Consider the following 17,482-nt stretch of genomic DNA (forward strand, 5'->3'; position numbering starts at 1 on the left):
GTGATTTTTTTAATTTGTGTGTTGGACACTTGTTGTGAATACAGCTGATTGTAATTGTCTCATTATAATTGAATTACAATGATGTGGCGAATAAATATCAGTCTTGCGGACTTTTTCTTGTACTTCATTAAAAAAAGACTTTGTAATTACGGCAAGACTTCCATTTTCACCTAAATCCATTCAAACAATGAACGTGCAGATGTACCATCTATTGTTCCTTGCAAATGTATAATTACGTATGTATGTATGTAGCTTCATTCTGTCATGTGTAATGTTTTAGGACAAATAATAACAAAAATTATGAGTGGATGATAGAAAAGAAAGTCTTTCCATTTATACCTTATGTATATTAAGTATATGTAACTACGCTGACAAAAGAAGACTTGACATTTTGCAGTAATGTTTTCACTGTATTGAACACAATTTTTGACTCGTGTCCTGACTGAGGCTCGAACTCCAGATGTACGGCACTTTAATGAACAACTGCGCAATATTTGAAGGTGCTGTCACATCGCCAAATCCATATTAATATCATTCATAAAACGTAACAAACACATGACATGATTATGATGACAAATACGTCTCTTACATTACATTAACACCTGGATCGCAATGCATAATTATACAAATATTGTATATTACGTTCCGAGTTTAAAGGTGGGTAACGAAAAAGGCACACTAGGCCGCATCCTCTGCAACATCCAAACCCCCCTCTTAACGGAATGAACACTATATAAACATTTAAAAATATGTGCCTCCTTCGAAAGAAATTGTTCAGATCGTGGAAAAGCACGTCCATCCACATTTGTTCCTACTCCAAACGAAACCTTCTAGATATAAGGCACTTGCCAACGCTCTAAATCCTACTGTTACTATCATCCTAGCAGATCAACGGTCTATATACTACTCTTACCATCGTCCCACTAAAATAGCAACAGAAAACTATCATTTATTTATGTTTCCCCCAAAAATATTCCTAGCCCCTTTTTTGATTGTGGCAATCCCCAAAGAAAACCCCTTCATAGTGTAGGAAAGTCATGACAAAAATGAAAGTACGCCAAGTACACAACTCGCTATCGGCCCTCTATATCCTACTGTTACTATCGTCCCAGCAGATCAACGCTCTATATACTACTCTTACCATCGTCCCACTAAAATAGCAACAGAAAACTATCATTTATTTATGTTTCCCCCAAAAATATTCCTAGCCCCTTTTTTGATTGTGGCAATCCCCAAAGAAAACCCTTTCATAGTGTAGGAAAGTCGTGACAAAAATGAAAGTACGACAAGTACACAACTCGCTATCGGCCCTCTATATCCTACTGTTACTATCGTCCCAGCAGATCAACGCTCCATATACTACTCTTACCATCGTCCCACTAAAATAGCAACAGAAAACTATCATTTATTTATGTTTCCCCAAAAATGGACACAAGTTTTCACAACTTATCAGCAATCCCCAAAAAACCCCTTTCATAGTGTAGGAAAGTCGTGACAAAAATCAAAGTACACCATTAGTACACAACTCGCTATCGACCCTCTATATCCTACTCTTACCATCGTCCCACTACATATCAACGCTCTATATACTACTCTTACTATCGTCCCACTAAATTATCAATGACGGAATAAATCGTCCAATGTTCGATAACATAATATATTTCCGTCAATGCCGGAGGAGTTATCCCCCATCCTAAAATCAGTAGAAATATGTTGGATCACATGCGAGGAGTTCCGAATTGACCAAAACACTTCTTACACACGCCGATTTTATTAGGTGGTGGGCATCATCCCACTTGGGACGATGATAAGATATAGCCTGTTAGTCAGTAAACTACATGTGCTGACCTAACACGACAATGGGTTGTAAAATGCATAAGGATGCAGTACCCAAATCGGATCACTTATATATATTATGTCATTGACCAGTTGACACCTGGAAATCCAACCGGAACACGGGCACTGTTTACAGTTGGATAGAGGATAAGTTAAGACACGCTGGAAATAATTTCCCAGTATATCTTAACTTACCTTCCAATATTTCGGTATATCTTAACTGAAGTTCTAACCAATCTCAGGAATATCCTTCGGAACGAACTGTGCTCCAGACGTCGGCGGAGACGATCAGCTGGGAGCAAGTCAACAGGTGGTTGCACTCCAGCAAACGAACTGCCGGAAGTTACACTTACTAGGGCATTTGATGAATCATGTGCGTCAAATTACCTTCTTGAGGTCATATTTTACCCCAGCCGGATTCAGTCTCTTCTCTTTCTACATAAGTCTTTTCCGCTTTCCTGGTCCGAGCTTTATTATGGCGGAAGTGGATAGTCTCCCGAAAGCCTCGCTTTGAATCACTTACAGACTACTAAATGTAGAACCGGAGACGGACGGCTACATTTGCAGATAAGATGTACATGACGCCAACACAATAATGTTTACCTACGATATGAAAAGGTAAAGCATGGGGCATCAAAACTCATCGGGTGCAGACTACAGTAGGAAAATGTACATGCGCTAGGCAGTGCTTTTATATTCAATGATTTAAATTGTTTAACATTTAAATTCGATCTCTATAACTATGAAAAGAATCGAGATGAACGCCATAAAAATTCAGAAATTTTATGATATGAATTAATTAAGTAATAAAAATGAAAAAAAAATACCTGAAAATTATATCGCACCTCAGCAGCGCTTCTGGTTTTCAGCACAGGGACCTGATCATTTGTTATAGCTATATTTGGACCTTAACTAATATAAAGTGTTCAGGGTAATTTTACATATTTTAGGGGTTTAGATCGACTTTCGGTAAAAATGACATGTCCAATCACCATATATATACGAGAAGGGCGGAAAGCTCTCGATGTCGAAAAGTCGACCCCATCTAACTTTCTGAACATCTTAGTTTAGGTCCAAATATAGCTGTAACGATTTATCAGGTCCCTGTGGATTTCAGTGGTGTTCCAGTCGGAATTCTTGATACAGTACGTATATACATCACTGTGCCGGGTCATACGTCTGTTCCAGAGACGTATTAACTATGTCTCAAATTTGAGCAGAGGATTAGGCACAAGTTATAATCAACTTATCAACGCAGTTTCCTCTAATACAGTGCATATTGATTTATGTACATGCGAGCATCACGGAATTAGATTAGTGATAGCATGCAACAAGGCATACATACTATATAATACAATTATTATATTTTGCTTAAAACATTTTGCTGGATTCGATGAAAAGTTGCACGTGTCTGAATACTTCTGTATTGGTATCTACGGACAGATTTGCATTGCCAAATAAAAATAAACCTAAATTAACTGGATGTATGTTATTCAAGCTTATTTTTTGAAATAGCGTAATTCGTGCTGTAATAAAAAGCTCACATTCTAAGAAAAATGGACAACATCCCCACAGGAATGTCCACAAGCGCATGATGGATTATCAACAATCTTACAACACGGAACAAATCATTTTTCAAAGAAACTGATGCCTGAGTTTCGTATGTAATCTATCTAAATAGCGTTCGCCAAAATTATAATAAGATGGTGGAGACGAATTTGCACCACTTATTATAGAAGATTTAAAAGTATTTAAAGATGGCAATGTTCTTATTGTATTGTCTAACAAAATTCCAAAGACGTAAACTCGATGGCATAAAAGAAGAGTTGCTCGAGGAGAGTCTGAAAGAATGAATATCATAATCATATTGGTTCCGTAAATGGTACCAATTGTTGTTACCCACTGTGTCTGGCAAAGGTTGCTCATAGATCTACTCTCCTACGTTTGACGAGTAATATTATTTTGGACAAGTTTCTAACATCCGTCAATCTGAAAAAAGTTGTGTCGGAAAACCAAACATGTGTAGCCTTTTTGAATACCACATATTTACCAATTTTAAGTAGCCCGAGTTTCCTGTCGCCCCAATGCCAGACTTAGACATTTTGACATACCGATGTCTGGTGTGGATATGTCAAATTGTCTTAGTATGGTGACCAGGGCACAGGAAACTCGGGCCACATTTTAAGGCTCAAAGGCTTTAGCAACTCCCTTTCCCATTTAAAAGCCTTTTAGGGCAATGAGTTTCTTCCTGGTCATGAAACGAATTGCCAGTTACCAGGGACAGTCGCAGGTCAGTGGTTTTTCTAGGGGCACTCCGGTTTCCTCTGCCACTAAAACCTGGCGCGTCCTTACACAAAATCGTCCCGGTGTATAAAGGGAAGCAACCCAGATTAAAACACACAAAGTTATTCTGACATTGTACTGGGCGAAAAGGAATGCTAAATAATTGATTTTAAAACGATTTATTGTTTTCTTTAGTCTTTAGTTTTGTCACCCCTTCGTCATGGTTCGTCTCGGGAAATAGTTTACGATTTAAACATATTTTATTGCAAATAAATATTTACAAAAGAATTGGACACAAGTTTTCACAACTTATCACAGTCCTTTTCTTCAAATACATGAACATAAACAATAACTTGATAAGGTAATTTACGCAATATATATATATTATGTTTTTATATGGAAATAGAAAATAGAGAGGAAGAGAAGACGGATATGGTAACGAAGTAAAGGATAGTAACACAGGTAGAGTCAGAGAAAAAAGAGTGATAGAGAGAGAAAGATGAACACATTCAGCCAAACCTGTTGCATTTCCTGATATAATTTTGGACAGATTTTGCAATTGAGGTATTTTCATCATTGTTGAATTTAGGATCGCCATATGGGAGCAAGTCTAAAGTTAAATAATCACGAAGAGGTTGTAGCTCTCTTATTAATAGAATGCGATGCTGGGTGTATAGGGGACAGACACAGAGGAAGTGATATGAGTCTTCACATGGATTACCGCATGCACCAGATTCAGCTGTATTAGATAAATTTGCTCTAAATAGGTCATAGTTAAGAAAGCTCGCACGGTTTCTCAAACGGCAATGAAGTATATTTAATTTACGGGAACCCCAAACTATTATGTAGTTTACCTTTTGATTTTATATTTGTTTTAAATGAACTGAGAGAAGCCAACTTCCGTATAGATATATCTAGCTAGGTCATTCCACATTTTTGTAGAAATAGTTTATGTCTCGGGGGACAATTAAAGTACTATTTCCCTCACACCCATACACTTACTGTATAATATATTCTAGGGGAGGCAATGCTCGTGCTACAGTCCCCTGTGGTAGCTATATACTACAGGGGAGCCAAATATCGTGCTACAGTCCCCTGTGGTAGCTATATACAATAGAGGAGACAATGATTATACAGTACTAAAGAGGAGACAATGGTTGAGCTACAGTTTCCTGTGGTAGCTATGTACTATAGAGGAGGCAAACACTGTGCTACAGTTTCCCGTGGAAGCTATATGCAGTACTAAAGTGGAGACAATGGCTGTGCTACAGTTTACTATGGTAGTTATATATATACTCTAGGGGAGGCAATGATCGTGCTACAGACGATAGGGGAGGCAAATATCATACTACAGTCATATGTGGTAGCTTTAGCTATGTACTATAGGGAATGCAAGTATCGTGCATACAGACCCCTGTGGTAGCTATACACTTATAAGACAGGAAAAGATCGTGCTTCAGGGTTAGGGCTTTTTAATCAAATGATTCCAAGGTTCCAATGTGTCTGTATACCTCTCTTTTCATTATTCAGCATAGTAGGGTTAAATTGATGAGGTCTCAACTGCTTCCAAAACACTGTGGATAGATTGAACACCGACGTAAATCTTGGTGGTGTTGAAGTAAAAAGGGGTAGGGTGGGGGCACAAATTCCATTTACTCATATACTATGCAGTCTATAAAGCGTTCTTCATCGATAAAATAATGCATTTTAGGAGATAGCCGTTAACCGTTGATCTGAGTAGTAATCAATACTGGAAGCGATAATAACAGGGATTAGTAGAGGTAGTCGGCAGGGATTAACTGTAATTTGTCTACCTGATATATAATTAAACAATAAAGAGTTACCTACCATCTTACTCAACTTGGAATTAGCCAAAATATATCATATTTTTATGTTTTTTGTTCCCATTTTAGAACACACTGAAATGTCTCCCTCTAAAATGACCGAGAGTTAGAATATTGTTGTAGTATTATATTTAATGTTATAAAAACTGCACACCTGCGTAGAAAGATTTTATTTTATATTAAAACTGTACGATTTGTTTGCTTTTCTGTTGCTGTTTCAAACACGGAAGTGCCCAACTGTGGCAACTGTGCGCTGTTAGCTCCCCTTACCCCTGATTGGCCGTTTGTCGTGAAGTGACTGTATATTGCTTCGTGTACACATACTACACTTTCATCTACACGAGCAATTTCACGGTCAGCTCTGATAGGAGACTGCTACTTAATTAGTCAGTTGTATTCTGATATTGGAGGTATCGACTGTGAAAGGTTACCTCTGATTGGATACTCCATGCTAAATGTGGGCGTTTTCTAATTGCAGGTGTGTATGAGGGAGAGGGAGTTATAGTGTGGAAGTGGGAGTGAGGGTGGGAGAGAGAATGAGTAAAAGTGGTTGATATGGAAATGCACTTTGCACCATGTAGTCCTAAACAAAAGAAAAAGTGTTAATTAAATGAAACGGCATTATGGGATAAGTATAAATCTTTCACAAATTAAATATCAAGATATAACCAATATCTATGCCAAGTTGTGTGCTTATCCCAAAATGCCTTATATGTACAATCAGCGCATACACATTGGAAATAGGCACAACAATTGATAAAACAATGAAATGGGTTAACTTAAACGATTAAAACAGATACTTTTCTTGAAGCTAGGAGACTTAAAATTACCAGCAAATCAATCTTCATATATTAACCTTATCATTTTACTTTAGTTGTGGTGGCAAATGCCATTTTTTGTTTGTAAGTTAACTTTGATAAATAAGAAAACAAATCAGGACCTGTAACTCCCTACAGCCACAGGTGCTTAACACATATTATATGACATATATGATATACAATATTAACTATTGGTATCCTATACTTAAAGCATATAAAGAGCGTCCTGCGCCTTTTAATTCACTTAAGATAGAGAGGTATTTGAAATTGCCAAGTTTGAAATGTGTCCAGAAGCCATAACTATAAAACAAAAGGGCTAACTTACATTATTGGAACAGCTTATAGACCAGAAAGCTCTATCCTACCGTTTTGGGAAAATTTAAGGTCATCTATAAATAATGCTCTCGATATCTCTCCTAATGTTAAAGTAACAGGGGACTTAAATGTTGACTTCTTCACTGCTTCAAATAATCACGTTCTTTTTGACATCATTAACTCCTTATCACTAACTTATGTTATAAAAGATCCTACTCGTACTGGACGTACTAGATCTAGCTTACTAGATCCTATACTATTATCTGACTCTATTTCTTGTATTGACTCTTCTGTAATTTCTGTTGATAGATCATTAAGTGACCATGATGGTTGTACTGCATCCATAAATCTTCCTTGTCTTTTAAAACCAGTCTATAAACGTAAAGTTTGGCAGTACAAGAGTGCAAATTTTGAAAAAAAAATGAACTTATATCTAATTAAATTGGATAGAAACTTTTTATAATTGTGACTCAGTTAATTTAGCATGAGATCGATTTACGAACATTTATCTATCTTTTGTCATTGAATGTATTCCTAGTAAAGAAGTAAATATAAAACCTAATGATAAGCCATGGATGACCTCTGAGCTTTTAAAAAAATAAGAATTAGGGATAGATTACATAAAATAGCGAGGTCAACCAACCGTTTGGTAGATATCAATAAATTCAAATCACAGCGAAACAAAGTAAATAATATGAAAAAGCATGCACGTGTTACTTTTTATGAAAATGTTTATGATATTATTGATGGGTACTCATCTTCTGATCCTAAGTCTTATTGGAAATTAATTAAAAGGTTAATTAAAACGTCTGATACTTCACAACCTATACCTTCCTTAGTCGATCCTATTACTAATTACATAGTTACTAGAGATGAAGATAAAGCTGAATTATTAAATAACTATTTTTGTATTATTACTAGAGTAGATGACAGTAACACGGATGTCCCGATTATTGAGCTAAAAACTGACAAAAATATTAGTTCAATTAGATTACGTTCAACTGAAATACGCGATGTTCTACAGATATTGAAGCTCGGCAAGGCCTCGGGTGGGGATGGAATCAGTCACCATATGCTAAGAAATACTGCTCGCACTGTTTGTACTCCGCTCGAAATAATATTTAATATGTCCTGACCTTATCAACAGGGATTTATCCAAATAAATGGAAATTAGCTTATATCATGCCATTGTTTAAAAAGGGTGACAGACATTCTCCTTCGAATTATAGACCAATTTCCTTGCTGTCCACTGTTGGTAAAGTTTTTGAAAGAGTGATTTTTAAACATTTGTACGACTACTTTATAGAAAATTCTTTGTTTTACAAATATCAGTCTGGTTTTATGCATGGTCATTCTACAGTGTATCAACTCATTGATATATATCACCAAATTTGTATTGCACTTGAAGAAAAAAACCATACGTGTGTTGTATTCTGTGACATATCCAAAGCTTTTGATAGGGTTTGGCATAGAGGTCTTGAAGTGAAGTTAAAATCGTACGGGATTTCAGGTGAATTGCTTATGTGGTTAAAACATTATTTGTCTCAGAGACACCAAAAGGTATTTTTCAACAGTTCACATCCTTCTGTAGGTCTAATTGAGGCAGGGGTTCCACAAGGCTCTATTCTTGGCCCACTTTTATTTCTTATATTTATTAATGACATAGCAGATATTTTTGAATCAACGTCTCGTCTTTTTGCAGACGATACATCATTACTAAATTCATCTTCATCTTGTTTAGAAATTCAAGAAACTTTAAATAGAGACCTAGAGATCTTAAATACTTGGTCAAAAACCTGGTTGGTTAATTTTAATCCTGAAAAAACAGATGTATTTTTTTTATTTCGAATTCAATCGATATCGAAGAAGACTTTGATTTAGAATTTGACGGGAAAGTCTAAAATTTTACAGATTGTCATAAACATTTAGGGGTAACTTTTAATTTGAATGCAAAGTGGGGGGATCATGTAAATGGAATTTACACTTCTGTTATGAAGAAAATTAATGTCTTACGGAAAGTGAAACTCTTATTAAGTAGGGATGCTCTTTTAACTGTTTTAGAATCTGAAAAGTTAGAAAAAGCCCAACGTGAAGCTGCTCGCATTATATTAGGACTTCCTTCATATACTCCTATTAATACTTTAAATTACGAAACTAGTCTTAAAACTTTATCTAATCGCAGAAAACGGAGGAAACTTCAACTGTTGTATAAGATGCATAATAAATTAACTCCTGATTACTTCAATCATCTTTTGCCGCCTTTATCCGGAGAAAATAATCGTTACGCTTTACGTAACAATAATAACTATAGGATTCCTCCTTTCAGATTATCTCTTACTTATTCTTCTTTTCTACCGTCTACTCTTCACAATTTGAATAACTTAGACAATTTGGTTCGATCCCTACCCTCTATTAATTCATTCAAATCCTGTTTAACATCAAATATTCAGTCAAGTCCACCTATTTACTTTAAAATCGGAAATCGTAAATTTAATATCTTGCATACTAAGCTCCGACACCAGTGCAGTTCCCTTAATTATGACCTTTTTAGAGTTAACCTTGTTGAGAATACATCTTGTAATTGTGGTCATCCTTGTGAGAATGTCTTTCACTATTTTATGGAATGTCAACTTTTTACAAACGAAAGACTTATTTTGGTTCAAAACTTGATTAATTTGAATGTTGCGTTAAATTTAGAAATTCTAATTTTTTTTTTTCCTTTTTTTTAAATTAAACTTTATTTATTTTTTTCAAACATTTTACTTCCCCAGCACATTTAGGATACTGCCGAGGTTGGGAGACCCGGGATCAGCATCTTCACAATCATGTGTCCTCATACAAGAGGGCTGTCATACTTTCTTTCATACTTACTAGTAATTATATTATTATTTCTTTATTTTTTCACTGCGTTATTTAACATTTTTACTTACATTCAAACTTACATTCAAAGTTACCGTACAAATTATCCTTACATACATATATGCATACACTACCTTTGCCGCGCCTCCAGGTGGATTACCCAATTCTTTTGTTTGTCAATTCACAATTTTCCGTGGACCTTAACTCAAACATTTTTAGATCTGTGCAAAACTTTATTAAATCTAGCAAGAGATTTTGAGTTCAAATTGTAATAACAATTGTATATATTTATTGTCATTATTGTAATGTCATTTCAAATGTATATTGGGAGAAGGCGTTGATAAGTTGTTATAACTTGTGCCTAATCCCTTGTCTAATTTTGGCAATAACTATGTTTAAACTAACAAAAGGAAAGTGTGTAGTGAATATGCATTTTATATAAGTGTACTCAAATATGTAAAATTGTAAAAATCAACTCAAAATATAAATTAGAAAATAAATTATTGAGAAAACAAAATACTTTTCATTTGAAAATTACCTAAAAGCACCCCCTGACTTAATCTTCCGTTTCATAAACGATTTTAAGTGACGATTGAATTTCTGTAATTTTTCATTCTGTTATATATGCCTGTTTAGTTTACGTATGTTTTCAAAAACAGAAATGGAACTATTTTAGTTTTTAAGCTTATTTTGAAAACAGAAAATTATATTTGTGATTTACATTACCCCTTTTGGTACCCCAAAAAAATCACTTCCGGTTAAACTTTTACCTTAGTTTTTGTGCATGTTATACAATAGTTTTTGAACAAATTAAGGAGGGCAAAATCCGAATATACCGGGCACAAAAAGGGCCTTAGTTGTAGACACTCATCATTTGTTTTTGGGATGTCGCGGGGTTTCTAGTTCCCGTATTTTATTCACGTCGCAAATATATTATAAATAAATTCTCTGCAAAATATACACTCTTAACCATAAACACGTAACGGTCATATAGATGACAAAAACACGCAGCCAGCTTATAACAACGTAATGCGTTGTAAGTGAAGCACTATCTTTCAAGCGATGAATTAATAAGTTCTTTTATTAATTTGTAACTGTCTACTTGCCCTTCTATGCCAGCACCATGCTCTTTTGAGGCGCTGACCAGGCCGGAGTCCAGCTCACACACGGTATACGGCGGACTTGTGGGCGGGCCGAGCCAGGAGGGTAGTTATAGAGACGACAGACAGGACTATAAACAGAACAAAGTGGCCTGTGATTATAACGCTGGCTTCCAGTCAGCTGTAGCAGGTCCGTACACTTTCTGATAAACGTTTTTTTTCATATGTTAAAGTATTATTGCACACACAAAACTCGAAAATTGTACAACAAAACATATTTTTGATGCCCCCATATCTTTTCTGTAGTTTCGAACTTTCCGCGGCATTGATAAGAACAGTTAGCGTTAATTGCTATTAAATTCATATTCTGATTGTCTTCATTTCATTTGCAGGTCTGCAACATCTTTCCCTAGGTGGATAACTAGCCTAGATTTTAACTGTTTGTATATTTATTTGTCATCTTCAGTGTGAAGCATCAAACCTGTGTCCCTCTTACGGTAGCTGAAATGCGCTGTTTCGTTGTTTCGTTTCCTCGCCTCGGAGAGGCGAGAATCTGTGCAAACATTTATCGTCGTTGTTTCGTCTTTTCGCCCCGGCAAGACGAGACTCAACAAACTTGTATTCTCGTTGTTACAACTTTTCGTCCCGAAAAGATGAAATCAACAAACATTAATTATCGTATTTGTCCTCTTCATCATATCGCACTTCTTTAAAAATATCAAAGGTGCGCCTCACTTCGCCTACAGGTCCAGTACTAGTGCCTGTATTGCTCTGCTGGTTCTTTAGCTATATATAATTATCCGAGATGAAAGTGAAGTTAGAATGATCCATTAATTTGAGACCAAATTGACCATCTCCGATTTCATATTGGTCCAAATAATTAATATAATCATATATCCTATTACAATTTGTAAGAAACGGAAAGTTGATTTCTTTTTCTATTTTATTTTATCTTATTATTCATATTGTTTTGGAGGGTAGGGGCCCTTGTCTTGTGTTATCATTTCAATCACGACTATTGGTATTATTGGACTACCAAATATAATCTAGAAGCGACTTTTAAAGATTTTCCAAAAACAGCAAATCAGTTCACATCATCACAGATTAGAAATAGCTCACCTTATGGTAAATACGAACATCAAACATCGACAAATCTTTACTTGATTTGGAATAGGAGAACATTTCTTAGTTAAGTACATAATGTATACACACTCATGCCCCCCAAAAATAAGAACACAGTTTTTGACCCGTCCTGTAGCTAGGCCAGTGGTAAAAAACCAATGAGCAGTGACAGTGTAATATGGGTGTAGCTGTAGATCAATGGTTGTAGTAGTAGATCAATGGAGGTAGTAGTAGATCAATGTTTGTAGTAGTAGATCATTGGTTATAGTAGATCAATGGTTGTAGTAGTAGATCAATTGTTGTAGTAGTAGATCAATGGTTGTAGTAGTATATCAATCGTTGTAGTAGTAGATCAATGGATGTAGTAGTAGATCAATGGTTGAAGTAGTAGATCAATGGTTGTAGTAGTAGATCATTGGTTGTAGTAGTAGACCAATGGTTGTAGTAGTAGATCATTGGTTGTAGTAGTAGATCAATGGTTGTAGTGGTATATTATTGGTTGTAGTAGTAGATCAATGGTTGTAGTGGTATATTATTGGTTGTAGTAGTAGATCAATGGTTGTAGTAGTATATCAATCGTTGTAGTAGTAGATCAATGGATGTAGTAGTAGATCAATGGTTGAAGTAGTAGATCAATGGTTGTAGTAGTAGATCAATGGTTGAAGTTGTAGATCAATGGTTGTAGTGGTAGATCATTGGTTGTAGTAGACGACCAATGGTTGTAGTAGTAGATCAATGGTTGTACTAGTAGATCATTGGTTATAGTAGATCAATGGTTGTAGTAGTAGATCATTGGTTGTAGTAGTAGACCAATGGGTGTAGTAGTAGATCAATGGTTGTAGTAGTAGATCAATTGTTGTAGTAGTAGATCAATGGTTGTAGTAGTAGATCAATGTTTGTAGTAGTAGATCATTGGTTTTAGTAGTAGACCAATGGTTGTAGTAGTAGATCAATGGTTGTAGTAGTATATCAATCGTTGTAGTAGTAGATCAATGGTTGTAGTAGTAGATCAATGGTTGAAGTAGTGGATCAATGGTTGTAGTAGTAGATCAATGGGTGTAGTAGTATATCAATGATTGTAGTAGTAGATCAAAGGTTGTAGTAGTATATCAATTGTTGTAGTAGTAGATCGATGGTTGTAGTAGTAGATCAATTGTTGAAGTAGTAGATCAATGGTTGTAGTAGTAGATCAATGGGTGTAGTAGTATATCAATGATTGTAGTAGTAGATCAAAGGTTGTAGTAGTATATCAATTGTTGTAGTAGTAGATCGATGGTTGTAGTAGTAGATCAATGGTTGAAGTAGTAGATCAATGGTTCTTGTAGTAGATCAATGGTTGTAGTAGATCAATTGTTGTAGTAGTAGATCAATGGTCAATGGTTGTAGTCAATGATTGTAGTAGTAGATCAATGATTGTAGTAATAGATCAATGGTTGAAGTAGTAGATCAATGGTTGTTGTAGTAGATCAATGGTTGTAGTAGTAGAACAATGATTGTAGTAGTAGATCAATGGTTGTAGTAGTAGATCAATTGTTGTAGTAGTAGATCAATGGTTGTAGTAGTAGATCAATTGTCGTAGTAGTAGATCAATGGTTGTAGTAGTAGATCAATGGTTGTAGTAGTAGATCAATGGTTGTAGTAGTAGATAAATGGTTGAAGTAATAAATCAATGGTTGTAGCGGTAGATCAATGGTTGTAGTTGTGGATCAATGGTTGTAGTTGTAGATCAATGGTTGTAGTAGTAGATCAATGGTTGTAGTAGTAGATCAATGGTTGTAGTAGTAGATCAATGGTTGTAGTTGTAGATCAATGGTTGTAGTAGTAGATCAATGGTTGTAGTTGTAGATCAATGGTTGTAGTGGTAGATCAATGGTTTTAGTGATAGATCAATGGTTGTGGTAGTAGATCAATGGTTGTAACAGTAGATCAATGTGTGTTGTAGCAGATCAAAGGTTGTAGTAGTAAATCAATGTTTGTAGTAAATCATACATAATGTATATCGAATACTCATATTTCAATTATAATAATTCAAATTAAGCATGACGGACAAATAATGCATGCAACTGATGAACTGCTGGAGCAACCTGTTAGGCGTGCTTTAGAACTGCACGTATTTGATGCGATAATTTTAAATGTGAAATGTAAATAAATGTATTTAAATAGGATTTATTACAAAGACAGAAAATCAGTAACCATCATCAGACTCAGCAAATGGTGAAAACATGAGAACATCAAACATCAAAGAAGCTGTACTTGTTTTGCAATATGAGAATATTTCTTAGTCTTAGTCCGAGTTTTTGACCTCAAAATATGTGCTCAGTTTTTGACCCCAAAATACATGCTCAGTTTTTGACCCCAAAAATATGTACACAGTTTTTGACCCGTCCTGTAGCTAAGCCACTGGTATTACTATATGAACCAATCATCTGATGTTTGTGGATACAAGATATGGTGATAAGCTAATAATTTTATAAATGCTATTTTTTATCATAAAACGTATCTTCTAACATTACGCAATGAACATGGGGTTGTGTATAGATAGTCTCTCAAACTTATTCAATAGTATATTTTGTTTTAAACACCCAAACGAAATAAAAATCCGTGTATAACCTCACATATAGTTAATTGTGTGTATGTTTTCCCTATATGATAGTGCATATTATGTCGGAGTAGAATAAGATTAATGGTTGTAATAATAAATAAATGGGTGTAGTACTAAATCAACAAGTAGAGTGGTATTTCAATGGTTGTAATAAAAGTTCAATGGTGAAGAGGAACAATAATATTTAAAGCAGTAAATAAATGGTTTTGGTAATACATTAATGGTTTAGTAATATATCAATGGGTGTAGTAGTAGATCAATGGTTGTAGTACTAGATCAATGGTTGTAGTAGTAGATCAATGGTTGTCGTAGTAGATCAATGGTTGTAGTAGTAGATCAATGGTTGTAGTAGTAGATCAATGGTTGTAGTAGTAGATCAATGGTTGTAGTAGTAGATCAATGGTTGTAGTAGTAGATCAATGGTTGTAGTAGTAGATCAATGGTTGTAGTAGTAGATCAATGGTTGTAGTAGTAGATCAATGGTTGTAGTAGTAGATCAATGGTTGTAGTAGTAGATCAATGGTTGTAGTAGTAGATCAATGGTTGTAGTAGTAGATCAATGGTTGTAGTAGTAGATCAATGGTTGTAGTAGTAGATCAATGGTTGTAGTAGTAGATCAATGGTTGTAGTAGTAGATCAATGGTTGTAGTAGTAGATCAATGGTTGTAGTAGTAGATCAATGGTTGTAGTAGTAGATCAATGGTTGTAGTAGTAGATCAATGGTTGTAGTAGTAGATCAATGGTTGTAGTAGTAGATCAATGGTTGTAGTAGTAGATCAATGGTTGTAGTAGTAGATCAATGGTTGTAGTAGTAGATCAATGGTTGTAGTAGTAGATCAATGGTTGTAGTAGTAGATCAATGGTTGTAGTAGTAGATCAATGGTTGTAGTAGTAGATCAATGGTTGTAGTAGTAGATCAATGGTTGTAGTAGTAGATCAATGGTTGTAGTAGTAGATCAATGGTTGTAGTAGTAGATCAATGGTTGTAGTAGTAGATCAATGGTTGTAGTAGTAGATCAATGGTTGTAGTAGTAGATCAATGGTTGTAGTAGTAGATCAATGGTTGTAGTAGTAGATCAATGGTTGTAGTAGTAGATCAATGGTTGTAGTAGTAGATCAATGGTTGTAGTAGTAGATCAATGGTTGTAGTAGTAGATCAATGGTTGTAGTAGTAGATCAATGGTTGTAGTAGTAGATCAATGGTTGTAGTAGTAGATCAATGGTTGTAGTAGTAGATCAATGGTTGTAGTAGTAGATCAATGGTTGTAGTAGTAGATCAATGGTTGTAGTAGTAGATCAATGGTTGTAGTAGTAGATCAATGGTTGTAGTAGTAGATCAATGGTTGTAGTAGTAGATCAATGGTTGTAGTAGTAGATCAATGGTTGTAGTAGTAGATCAATGGTTGTAGTAGTAGATCAATGGTTGTAGTAGTAGATCAATGGTTGTAGTAGTAGATCAATGGTTGTAGTAGTAGATCAATGGTTGTAGTAGTAGATCAATGGTTGTAGTAGTAGATCAATGGTTGTAGTAGTAGATCAATGGTTGTAGTAGTAGATCAATGGTTGTAGTAGTAGATCAATGGTTGTAGTAGTAGATCAATGGTTGTAGTAGTAGATCAATGGTTGTAGTAGTAGATCAATGGTTGTAGTAGTAGATCAATGGTTGTAGTAGTAGATCAATGGTTGTAGTAGTAGATCAATGGTTGTAGTAGTAGATCAATGGTTGTAGTAGTAGATCAATGGTTGTAGTAGTAGATCAATGGTTGTAGTAGTAGATCAATGGTTGTAGTAGTAGATCAATGGTTGTAGTAGTAGATCAATGGTTGTAGTAGTAGATCAATGGTTGTAGTAGTAGATCAATGGTTGTAGTAGTAGATCAATGGTTGTAGTAGTAGATCAATGGTTGTAGTAGTAGATCAATGGTTGTAGTAGTAGATCAATGGTTGTAGTAGTAGATCAATGGTTGTAGTAGTAGATCAATGGTTGTAGTAGTAGATCAATGGTTGTAGTAGTAGATCAATGGTTGTAGTAGTAGATCAATGGTTGTAGTAGTAGATCAATGGTTGAAGTAGTAGATCAATGGTTGTTGTAGTAGATCAATGGTTGAAGTAGAAGATCAATGGTTCTTGTAGTAGATCAATGGTTGAAGTAGTAGATCAATGGTTGTAGTAGTAGATCAATGGTTGTGGTATTAGATCAATGGGTGTAGTAGTAGATCAATGGTTGTAGTAGTAGATCAATGGTTGTGGTATTAGATCAATGGGTGTAGTAGTAGATCAATGGTTGTAGTAGTAGATCAATGGTTGTAGTAGTAGATCAATGGTTGTAGTAGTAGATCAATGGTTGTAGTAGTAGATCAATGGTTGTGGTAGTAGATCAATGGATGTAGTAGTAGATCAATGGTTGTAGTGATAGATCAATGGTTGTAGTATTAGATCAATGGTTGTTTTGATAGATTAATGGCTGTAGTAGTAGATCAATGGTTGTAGAATTATATAAATGGGTTTAGTATAAGACCAATGGTTGTAGTAGATCAATTGGTGTAGTAGTAGATCAATGGTTGTAGTATAAGACCAATGGTTGTAGTAGATCAATGGGTGTAGTAGTAGATCAATGGTTGTAGTGATAGATCAATGGTTGTTTTGATAGATTGATGGCTGTAATAGTAGATCAATGGTTGTAGCAGATCAATGGGTGTAATAG

General features: G+C 35.1%; 1 protein-coding gene across 2 annotated transcripts in view; it reads right to left on the minus strand.

The window, feature by feature from the left end:
• Positions 1–2,363, minus strand: part of LOC110455301 (tyrosine-protein phosphatase non-receptor type 11-like) — a 63,018-nt gene extending 60,655 nt beyond the window's left edge. For both annotated transcript variants that reach the window (XM_021505355.1, XM_021505353.1), the window contains exon 1: positions 2,224–2,363. In XM_021505355.1, coding sequence (XP_021361030.1) covers positions 2,224–2,237 — 14 coding nt within the window. In that variant the 5' untranslated portion in view covers positions 2,238–2,363. The remainder of the gene's footprint in view (positions 1–2,223) is intronic.
• Between the last annotated feature and the right edge of the window lie 15,119 nt (positions 2,364–17,482).

This window comes from Mizuhopecten yessoensis, unplaced genomic scaffold (assembly GCF_002113885.1).
Source record: "Mizuhopecten yessoensis strain PY_sf001 unplaced genomic scaffold, ASM211388v2 scaffold8195, whole genome shotgun sequence".
Lineage (NCBI taxonomy): Eukaryota > Metazoa > Mollusca > Bivalvia > Pectinida > Pectinidae > Mizuhopecten > Mizuhopecten yessoensis.